Here is an 11,383-nt window from a genome sequence, read left to right as displayed (position 1 = left end):
AGGTGTCAAAAGAACACATTTTTCTTTACTCAAGTAAAAGTATAGATACCTCTGTTTAAAAATACTCTAGTAAAAGTATTGACTCATGTTTTCACTCAAGTGGAAGTACAAAAAATACAAGCTCCAAAACATACAAAAGTATAAAAGCATAAAGTAAGGTAAAGTAAAAGTAGAAAGTAGGCACAAAAAAGTAGCGAAGTACATTACAGATACCCCAAAAGTCGACTAAAGTACAGTAACAAAGTATTTCTACTTCGTTTCTTTCCATCTCTGATGCCAACAATAAATCATATTTTAATGCAAAATGTTGTTTAAAGACTCCAGCTGTCTTACTTAAACCAGAGCCAGGAAACAAACATATCTGAGTTTCTCTGCCACGGAGCACGATAAAAATCACAAGTTTAAAAATGACCGTTTTAAATATTTCCATGTTGTAACGCATGATCAGTGTAAGCGGACTTGTTGATTCCTACTAACGGTGACTCTGTTCCAACCTTGACGATCCACTTGCGCGGTTTCCACTGTGTCTTTGCAAGTCACGTGTTTCTGCCTACTGTGGTGGTGACGTGTTTCCGCTTTCTGTGGAGCTGCACTGTGGCTGCAGTGTTTGACCCTTCTCCGTGATCGCCGGTATTTAAACAGCTGTAAATGACATGTTAGACTATAATCTGTGAAACATATGTAATGAAGGAAATTTCTTTGTTAAGAGTGAAATAACAACAAATATAACACAACAGTTCTGTAAAGATATTTAAGTGGCCAAAAGTTTGGATTGATTATAATGTAGAAACAATCATACAGTCATAAAGTTGCCTAAAAACAGGGCATTTATTTGTTTTGTGTAAATCCTGTTGACTACAATCTATTTGACATTTTAGGTAAAGACGTTACACATAAAAACATACACAACATTTTTGATAGACGGTCACTTTTTGGCCCAGCACCGGTATCGATTTCAAAATAAAATGCCTGTATTGGCTTTTATTCTTTTACTGATGATGTTGGGTTTTGGTCATTACATTAAACACTCTTTACCCTTTTCCCTCGTTTTTTTATCGCCGCCTGGTGGACAAACCTGAAACTACAACAACAGAAAACTGTCATGGCGGCTGCCACAAGGCTCATCTCAAGGTTGACGCTGGTCACCGGTTAGTTTATGTTTTATTACAGATCATTCACAGAGAAATAAACCCGACAGTTTCTTTTTGTCTCAGGTGTTTTTGCTCCGTTAAACCGGGAGATGTTTTCTCCGTTATCACCGCAGCTGAAGGAAACTCGCGCTTCATTAAACTTCTCTGCGAGTTCAGAGGAGCTGTGAAGTTTCAGACTGACGTTCAGACTAAGCAGATTTATTTTGGATCATGTGAAGCTGTTCAAAGTATTCAGCAGCAGCTGATTCATATATAATTAGACGCATCTGTGCAGCTCGGTTATTGTTGCCGTGGAATAAACTGACGACAGGAAAGGATCGTTCATATAGTTCACTCCTTCTTCCGGCCAGTTTCTCTACCAAATATTCCCAAAGATAACAATACATTATTTTTAATGCGCACTAATTAATTATTCAGAGTTTAGGCTGCTTGCAGGTTATAAAGAGATTAAAATTTAGGCTCCAGCTCAACATCTGATGCATAATAAATTTCACCTGTGGAGAAAATGTGAGTTCATATTGTGTTTTAGTGGAGATAATGTTTTTTATTGTAGCTCAGGTTAGTTTCCTGTCATTTGCTCCTCGTGTTTAAGTCATTTGTAGTAAATCGCAACCTTTCATTTTAAAACAGGAAACACAAACATCAGAAACGTTCATTTCCAGGCAGGCAGCACATCAGCAGCTCCTAAACTATTAAATGTGGATGTTTAATCAGAGCAGGAAGCTTTGAGCGGACCTGAGAGCCCCGCAGTCGTGTTTTCACGACTAACTCTAGTCCAGATGTTTTTGTGGGGACTTTTATTTTCATTTCAGAAACACCCTGAGCTCCTGACGCCTCAGACAGCAGCGTCTCAGGCTGCTGTTTCCTCCTCTCTGCTCCTGCTCTGACTTCACGCTCCTCTCTTCCCACCCAGGTGGAGGCAGTGGGATCGGGCGGGCGGTGTGCCAGCGTTTGGCTTCTGAGGGCGCCTCCGTGGTGGTCGCCGACATCAGCGAGGAGTCGGCCAATGAGACGCTGGGGAGTCTGCAGAGCGACCTCAGAGGGCAGGTCCACACGGCGGCTGTAGTGGACGTGTCGTCTAAAGAGAGCATCAAGAAGCTGGTAACGAGCGTGCAGGTGAGAACAACGCTCCTGCTGCGCGTTCGTCTTTTCCTCCTCCTCCTTCTTTAACGTAAGCTCGTTCCTCCTGCAGACTCGGTACTTCCAGCCTCCCTCGGTGTGCGTGAACGCAGCCGGCATCACTCAGGACGACTTCCTGCTCAACATGGAGGAGGAGCAGTTTGATAAAGTCATCCAGATCAACCTGAAGGTAGGCGGCGCTGACACCTGGCAGCTTCTCCTCCATCTCACACTGCAGGCTGAGAGACGACTGAACACAGTTTCAAATGATGTGAACAGCAGGACAGTGACGAGCTGTTTATTTGTTTCCTGTTAGTGATTAAATCCACTCGAGCTCACAGGTAAAAATATATTTGAATCCTGTGGATTTATTTTTATTTTTTCTCTCCCAGGGTTCATTCTTGATCACTCAGGCGGTCGCTCAGGCTCTGGTGGCCTGTGGAGCGCCCAAAGGATCCATCATTACTGTGGGCAGCATCGTGGGAAAGGTGACATATGAGCAGGCGCGGTTTGGGTCACAGTTTTGTACAGAAACATAAAAAAATGAGTCAAAGTTGGAGATTTTTGTTCTTTAGTTTAATTTAAAGGGAGAAAATAAAATGACAAAAAGAATTAAAGACAGAAAAAAATCTCATTGGTCATTATTCTGTTTACACACACGGAAGTAAAAAACACCCGAACATAAACCTGTAGGCAGCTTTGAGTTTACAGTTTTGTATAAACTGTCCTGTTTATGTCTCTGGTTCCAAACCTGCACATTATTAATGAAACTCTGATTTTTTACTCTGAGAATGAAGCTGAGCTGACAGCAGACTGAAGTCTCAGCAGTGACTCGTCCTGCAGCTCCACTTTAGTCGAGATGCATTCAGTGTCCTGTGAGACGATCGAGTCACGACAGTTTCAGTGTCAGTTTATTTTCCTGCTTGACTTTTTTTTTGAGTTTCTTCGCATCTGTTTGAAATTAATTGTATTTACATTTTATTTTTACATCTTAATTGATATATTTGTGTAAATAAAAGCTCAAACTCAGAATTGGATCTTGTGTTTGTGCTGGCTTCAGGTAAAAGTGCAGTACATGATCCTGAGTTTTTGTTGTCTTGAAGTTTTCAAAGTAAAAGACGCATGAAAGATATTGCGTCCAGAAGCAGCTTTAAAAACCACTGCAGGTGTTCCTCTCTCTGCGGGTCCTTTATGGTTTATGGGGCCTTTATCTCATGTCTGTGTTGTGGTTGTTGTTTGCAGGTAGGAAACATCGGTCAGGCTAACTACGCTGCCTCTAAAGCTGGAGTCGAGGGTTTAACAAGGACCGCCGCCAAAGAGCTCAGCAGGTAAAACAAAGCGATGCAGCGACGCACACGAGCTGACCGGAAACTCACCTGTGTCTCCGCCTCTCTCCCTCCAGGTTTGGGATTCGCTGTAACTGCGTGCTGCCGGGGTTCATTACGACTCCAATGACAGATAAAGTGCCAGAGAAGGTTATTAGCAAGGTACAACACACACACACACACAGGTGCAAACACACACAGACAGACACAGAAGCACACACACAGACACACAAACAGGTGCCTGGAGGGGCGATGCTGCTGAATGTGACGTGAAGTCAAAATAAAACATTTGATTATTTTAGTTTTTTCCTTTTTTCAAACATTTTCATGAACTCTGATCACTGCAGCTGTTAAATGTCATAAAAACTCATAAAAATATTGTGACTGAAACAAAGCTGCCAACATATTTATTTACTTCCTGCTGCTCAGTGAAGCTGCAGCCATGTTTGTGTTTCAGATCGAGTCCATGGTGCCTCTGGGAAGGATGGGCGAGCCGGCGGGTCAGTTTCACATCACTGATGCTTTTCGCCGTCACCTAAATGAACCTAAAGCTGTTGGATGAGTGGGATTTGTCCAAACATATATATGGAACATGAGAACATCAGTGTTTCTGCATTTTAGAGTCATCAGCCACTTTAACGAGTGTTAAAATAGGACTGTCACACTGAAACTGTGTCACACGCGGTGAAACAACCGTTCAAAATACAGACAAAATTCACTTTTTTGCGTTTTTCTCAGAGAATCACGAGAAACAGATCAAACATCTGTTTCTGTTCCACTGCTTCATTAGGATGATGCAGTTTTAGAGGAAAAAATAGATTGACGAGTTGAACTTTTTCAAACAAAATGTGTTTTTCAATTCTGAAAAAAAGTTTAGAGGGCTCAAAAATGCTGAAACAATAATGCATATTGAAAAATGCATAATTTCAGCCCAGCCGCTGCTCTCTGACAGCTGTAACTCAGAAAACATTGGTAGCGTGAAGGTGAACGTTTGCATGGCCTCATAAAACAAACCAAAGTTAATTCATTAAAAAGATCAGCTGATCGGCTCTTTGTGTCCTCCAGAGGTCGCTGATGTCTGCGCCTTCCTCGCCTCGGACGACTCTCAGTACATCACCGGAGCCAGCATCGAAGTGACAGGTGCAGTTTCTCTATAAACTTTTCATTTCACATGACAAATGTTTTCAGTTTAACGAGAATACCAACACATCAGGACTCGTCTTTCTTTGTCAGGCGGACTTTTCATGGGTTAAATCAGCCGTCCGGCGAGCGCGACTGAAGACTGTGAGACTAGTTTCTACGTAATTATTATTTTTTGACTTGATTTTGATTGTGTGAATGTTTTTGTAATTTTGATGTGAACCTGTCACATGTTTTCTTAATAAACAATAAAATGTAATGTTGAATCTGAATGAAGCTTTAAAAAAGTTTTAACATTTTTGTGTGTTTTTGGGGCACATCTGGTTTGAACCAGCTGCTTTTGAGTTTTTAGTGTCTCCACACCATCATCACCACCAGAGCCTCCTCAGGCTTTCCACCTTCTCTGAGAAAAACACCCGACATAATAACTCTGACTTTAAAAACATTGTTGGAGGTCAAAGGTCAGCACACACAGTTTGAACCTGAAGGCTGAGCGTCCTCGGATGTTGCAGGTGTTTAACTCTGAGCTTTCAGGCCTTTCAGGGCTGTTTGTTTCATAATCGGAAGCATCTTTGCTCCATCTGTGCTGCGGTTTTTCTGTCTTTTATTGTTGAAACCACAGCAGTTTTCACTTTGAGTCGTCTTCAGCAGATGCTTTTTCTCAGCTAAACATGTGCGTTTGGAAACAGGACCCATAATCTCAAAGACGACGTACCAGCACATTACGCCCCCCTCTGAGTGACACAGCTGGGCTTGTCTTGGTTTTAGAAGTTTAAATACAGTCGCTGAGACGAGGAGAGAAAAACAATAACGATGCCAAAATCTGTCTGTGAAACACTCGAGCAAAGAAAAACTGAGGTTTCTGTTTTTGTCTTTATAAAAAGTGAAGCCAGCAGCTCTCAAACAATCCTGTCTTTTACTCACAAACACATAAAATGTCTGAAAGCATTTTGAAATAATTACTCGCAGAGAGCAAAGTTACGCTAACGAGGTCAACGAGTTAATCCCAGTTCTTTAAAAGTCTGACTAGTGATGAAACCGAACTGATGCTGATCTAAATAGAGGAAAACAGGGGCATAATTTCAGAATGGCCACAAGATGTCGCTGTTTCACCTTCTAGTAACAAATGGAAACAGCAATCACTAAAGTAGACCATAATAAATATTTAATGGAGAGCACATAAACAATTTGAAGTTAAGGATATTTTGTTATATTACCAAGACATAAATTAATATTGTCACCAATGCAGATTATGCTACTAAGGATTTGGGGAAAATACATTAAAGTAAGTCAAAAAACAAAACATGAAGCTGAAGATAAATTAATTAAAAAATGCACAGAAATAAAAACATAATTACCAAGAAAACCTGTAGAGCTCTTTAAACTGCTAAATAATAAGGCATTTAAAATACATTATTAATAGACATTGTTCCCTATGTTGTTGCCTATGAACAACTACTTTGACAAATAGCGACACCTTGTGGCCATATGTAGTAAAATCATGACAGCAGTTTGGAAGAAAAACAAGAGTCAAGCAGCTCTTTTTAAAAAGATTATATATTACAGAAACAAGAATTTAAAAAAAATTACTTACAGACATTATAAAATACTTTTTTCTTTTTTCAGCACCATATTTTTACGTTGAAACGGCTTCAACACAATAAAAACAAACAAATAGTTGAGGTCATTCTCTCTGGAGGAGGGCAGATTTTTTTGGTTTTGGCTTTTTCGGTCATCCATCCTCCGGTTTCCTGCTATATATATTTAAAAAAGCACAAACAAACAAAACCAGAACCCCAGAATTAAATCGCCCCATCATTTTTCACTTTCCATCCCACAGTGGCAGACGACCTTCGCCCCCCTGCCTCTCTCACGGCCTCTCTCTCCCCCGTGGTGGTTCAGTATTTTTACCGTCACAGCTCAGATCGATGCAGACTTTAAGTAAAAAGTTGTTCCGCGATTGCGAACCTGCAAAAGCCAACGAGTGAAACAGCAGCAAGGACAGGGACGTGACAGAGGTGGAGAGTCACCGTTTAATCATTACAGTGGAAGCAGGATGTAACAGCACAGTACAGTCGATGCAAACACTAAGACGGGATCTTACAGTAACGTGTGGCCACAGATTCTTATTTTTATTCCGTACAAAAGGAGTTTGAACAGGGCGGAGCACCGCGGTGAGTTTGACCTTCAAGTGTCAGCTGCAGGAAATAAATACAAACCACATGTGACTGAAATATTGGTTGGTTCTTGTTTTTTTAATCTCAAAGCACCCTGTTAGTTTTAAATAAATACAATAGAATATCACTATTTCTGTACAAATGGTATGTAATGCACATCTTCCCCAGGTACAAGCTTCATGAATTAGAAGAGACTACAGGAAGTTGTCGGAGTTGACACTACACCTTTGACACGTTTGTGTAATTAGCACCTTACCACACAGGTCAGTAAAAGCGTGCATTTTTATTTGCTGCTGCAGGAAAAACAGGAGGAATCTCTGAAGCTCAGACATGTTTAAACACTGATGGAAAACAACAAAGAGTCCAGACTCAGCGAACACCGGAGCGGCGTGGTGTTAGCGGCCTCGGTGAGGAGTGATTTAAAGAATCAGGTCTTTAAAAAAAGGCACCAGCAGCATGCAAATACAACAGCACTGCATTTAGCACAGTTTACAAAATGAATGGCTTTGATTTCACTGATCACACGTCTCTCCTGCCTCGTGCATGCATCACATCGGCTCAGCGCGGTCTCGCTCCTCTCGGGTGGAGGAGGGATTGTCCTGCGCCTCGCCACACGTTAACCTCGGTGCTCAGTTCCCTGTGTTTCTGCCGCTGTCGTTAATTCTTTGGTTCCTTAAAGTGTAAAAAGATCTGAATGTTACTCTGTAAACAGCATGACTGAAGAGTCGCCCCTGATGACCTCACAAAGAGCCTCATCTACAGCTCAGGGGAACGTTTCTGACCTCTGGCTGTTCTTTTATGGTCACGTTTGTCTCCTGTTTTGCTTTCGTGTGATTTTAACTGCATCACAGATAAAGGCGGCTGCACGGGAGCCTCTCGCAGCCTGAGCGACCGTCAGTCATGCTGCCTGCAGAGTGAACGTAGCTTAAAGAAGTGGGAATGAGTGTGACCCGTTTCTGGGAGGAGATGTTGGATGGGGAGGTAGAGGGGCATCAGAGACGGGGGCTTCGGACCTCAGGTTGCCGGCTCGCTCTCAGGTCGGTGACGTTAAAGAAAACACTGTTTTATGTTGAAGAACGCTCCCTCCTGGCTTTATCTTCGTCTCTCGCGGCGGTCGGAGGTCTCCTCTCCGCGAGTTTTTCAGATTTCTCTCCTCTTTTTTTTTGTTTTTGTGACGTCCATTAATTGTTGGGAGGATGTTGGTTTCCCCGGGCACGCACTTTACTGTGAGCGCGTGTTTGTCTCACAACAACTGCATGAATATGTAAGTGTGTGTTTGTGCGTGTGTGTTTTATATCATTTACAAATTAATTTACAAATTACTGGGCATGAATGTTTTTTTCATATATAAGTGTGTCTCTAAGTGTGTGTGTGTTTGCATGTATCGTGTGTGTTTGTGTTCTTAGGCTTGGAAACAAATAGGTCCCACTTCAAAACCAAACTGCTGGTTTTTCTCCCCAAAGTCTGACACCTTGATATCTCGCAGAGGAAGATGCTCCAGCTGTGGCGTGCTGATCTCCAGGACCGTCCTGTCGAAGCCCTTACGATACTGAGGAGAGACACAGAGACACACACGTCAGAAAACCACAAAATGAAAAAGGTTTATAAAGTCTGTAAGTTGGCACATTAGGCTGAAGTTAGAGCAGATGTGGTTCTTCTCTTTATATAAAACAAACTCTCCTGTTGCACCCGCTCAAAAACAAACAGCTAAACACTTCATAAAATCCTCTAAATGTTCCTCTTGTGTTTTGCAGCTACATGTGAAACTGTTTGTCATCATAGTGTAATTAGTGATCGTTCTCAAATTTAAATCCACTCAAAAGCACGGAGATTCTACAACCCCAAAGATCCCATAAAATGAAAAACTGTCTGTTATTGATGAGCAGAGATGGGCAGTAACGCGTTACTTGTTACTGTAATCTGATTACTTTTTTAAAGTAACGAGTAAAGTAAGGGATTACTATTGCAAAAACGGTAATTAGATTACCGTTACTTTCCCGTAGGAGCGCTGCGTTACTGCGTTACTAAAACCGTGATTTTTTTGCGAGAATGTCTCATGACAGTGACGTAAGCGAGTGCGACGTTCGTGACAACAGCTGTGTGCAGATCAACAATGGATCATATATCGAGTGAAGAGAGAGTATGAGCGTGCAGCGTTTAAAACGTGGAAGTACTGACCTTACTTTGAGTTTGATTCCATAAAAAGTGACAAAAACATTAGTGTCCGTTGTGCGTGGGAAGAAAACTTCTTTTTACAGCAAAAAAAAACAAACCCTAAACTTCCGAGCAAGCACCGAGTAGCTACGACGTAATGGGAAACACAGAGAAACTCGCCGGATTCTTCCACTGACCGCGGCACACCTGCACCAGGGTAAACTCCGCCTACCCCACTCCTGCTTTACAGGTGAAAATAGAGCAACAGGACCGCTAGTCTTTGACTTTATTTATTTTCTGCTGTGTTTCACTTGCATCTATTTGAAAGAGTGAGAGTAAACACACAAAATATTTTATTTTATGTGCTGGAATGTGCAGAAAATAGGTTTAAATGTTAAACAAATTTCTTCCAGTCAGAGAATGTTGCATATAATTAAATTTTTGCTTGATGCATAAAGTTAAAAGATTAAAACTAATAAAATAAGTTTTAAAAAGAGATGTTTCTATTTGATTACATTTTGTATGATGGATTATGCAGAAAAAGTAGAATTGGGCTGAAAGATCTATCACTTTATCACCTATTCAGGTTGTAAATCGTGTTTTAAAAAAGTAACTAAGTAACTAAGTAATTAATTACTTTTGAAAATAAGTAATCAGTAAAGTAACGGGATTACTTTAGGGGGAAGTAATCAGTAATTAGTTACTGATTACTTTTTTAAAGTAACTTGACCAACACTGTTGATGAGGAACGTGACACAGTGTGGGGTTAAACTCTCGTGTTTTCTCCAACAGCTCAGTCACACGACATAAAACTCCAACCTCTTTGTGACAATAAGTAAAAAAGCGGCTGCTCTCAACTTATGATTGAATGTTTTTGATCTCAAGGCGACCGCCTGGTGTAAGGCGAACTGTCTCCAACCAATCACAGTCCAACTTGGACCGACTGCAGTCACTCTCAGGCAGATTGGTGAAGGTTTGCCAAGAATTTTTGTTCATCTACAAACACAATTTGCCCAGATGCTGCAATTAATCTGAGTCAGTCTGCATCGATGAGCACAGCTCGTCTGTTTTGTGTTTCTTTGCAAACAGCAGACTCGACTTATCTGGTTGCATTTCTGGTTTAAACTATGCAAAAGTCTCGAGTCTGCTCTTATTTCTTTATGTTTGTCTCACTTGGAGTCAGACTATCTTTACATTTTTTAAGTGGTCAAGTTTTTCTTTGCACATCGTCTACTTTTTATTACTTTCAGTTCATCCTTGTACCTGAGCATTTTCAGAGGGAACAGGTCAGAGTTCATAGATCAGTGTTAAACCAGTTAAATATTCAATCATTCAATCAAGAATAAAAAAGGCACCTGACTCAGCATGAATCAGTGTTCTGTCTACAGAAAACAGACAACTGTAGGCAGTTTGTTCCATTTCTTTGGCTGAATCTATGAAAAATTAAAAAAAATGACACATGCTGTGCAGTGTGTCCTTAAAAAATCTGAGGAAACTGGACAAGATCAAAGTAGTGGTGCTAAAAAAAGTCCTAAAAAAACTATAGCAGCACCAAAGTTGCATAAAAGTTTTCAACTGACTGTGAGTTGTCGCAGACCTGCTCTCTGTCTGCAAAGCAACCATTTCCAAGGTAATGAGAGCGCAATAATTTAAAAACACTGTTTTTTCTAATGTGCAACATCACAGAAAAAGAGGCAGCTTAATTCACTAGGACTGGATGAGGGTCAGACTAACTCTGGTCCATCATACATGGTTACGATGGTCCAGAGGAAAGATGTGACAGCTCCCCATCACCTTCAGTAACACGGAGCCTTTAACAGGTCAGGATGTAGTTTTATGTGTGTGAACTCACAGAGCAGCCATCGATCAAGGCTTTGATGTACGGGTTGGTCTCATAGCTCAGCTCCTCGTCGTTGGCGCCCAGGAAGTGCAGCGCCCTTTGGTAGTTGTTCCCGGCGCTTTGGTCGGCCCAGGCCACGGAGCGGTGGCAGTGGTAGGTGAGGTTCTGACGGGCCTGGACGCTCAAGAGGCGCAGGAAGCCCAGCTGGACCACGCCCACGGGGTCACCGTTGGAGTCGACGTAGGAGAACTGGGAGGAGGATGAGAAAGGAGAGGAGAGGATTTAATGATAAGACAACAAGCAGCAAGGAGGAGAAGTGTAAGATGAGTGTAAGGATGCAAACAACGAGGGAAAGAAGGTTAAACAGGTCAAGAACTAAACTATTAAACTTTTAATTACTAACCTTACTACCAGTGGAAAACTGACTGTACCACGATCCTGGAGTCTCTTTGTCCCAGGAGCTCATCTCCACCTGTG

At 41.5% G+C, this 11,383-nt stretch overlaps 2 protein-coding genes across 3 annotated transcripts in view; one reads left to right on the top strand and one right to left on the bottom strand.

Moving 5' to 3' along the window:
* The first annotated feature begins 1,057 nt into the window (after positions 1 to 1,057).
* hsd17b8 (hydroxysteroid (17-beta) dehydrogenase 8) lies at positions 1,058 to 5,029 on the top strand. Its single transcript, XM_085147984.1, has 9 exons — positions 1,058 to 1,148; positions 2,065 to 2,267; positions 2,344 to 2,460; positions 2,663 to 2,758; positions 3,513 to 3,598; positions 3,673 to 3,757; positions 4,053 to 4,095; positions 4,661 to 4,735; positions 4,829 to 5,029. Exons 1-9 carry the CDS (start codon positions 1,103 to 1,105, stop codon positions 4,846 to 4,848), a joined length of 771 nt encoding a protein of 256 aa, XP_085004110.1. The 5' UTR covers positions 1,058 to 1,102; the 3' UTR covers positions 4,849 to 5,029.
* Positions 5,030 to 6,745: 1,716 nt separating this feature from the next.
* Positions 6,746 to 11,383, bottom strand: part of col11a2 (collagen, type XI, alpha 2) — a 46,603-nt gene continuing 41,965 nt past the window's right edge. For both annotated transcript variants that reach the window (XM_085147910.1, XM_085147911.1), the window contains exons 63-65: positions 11,310 to 11,378; positions 10,919 to 11,155; positions 6,746 to 8,461 (exon numbers count right to left, since the gene is read on the bottom strand). In XM_085147910.1, the coding sequence (XP_085004036.1) occupies positions 8,315 to 8,461; positions 10,919 to 11,155; positions 11,310 to 11,378 (453 nt within the window). In that variant the 3' untranslated portion in view covers positions 6,746 to 8,314. The remainder of the gene's footprint in view (positions 8,462 to 10,918; positions 11,156 to 11,309; positions 11,379 to 11,383) is intronic.

Source organism: Neolamprologus multifasciatus, chromosome 22, assembly GCF_963576455.1.
Source record: "Neolamprologus multifasciatus chromosome 22, fNeoMul1.2, whole genome shotgun sequence".
In the NCBI taxonomy this organism is placed as follows: domain Eukaryota; kingdom Metazoa; phylum Chordata; class Actinopteri; order Cichliformes; family Cichlidae; genus Neolamprologus; species Neolamprologus multifasciatus.
Note: the sequence above shows the minus strand (reverse complement) of the source record. Positions and strands in the feature narration are given on the sequence as shown.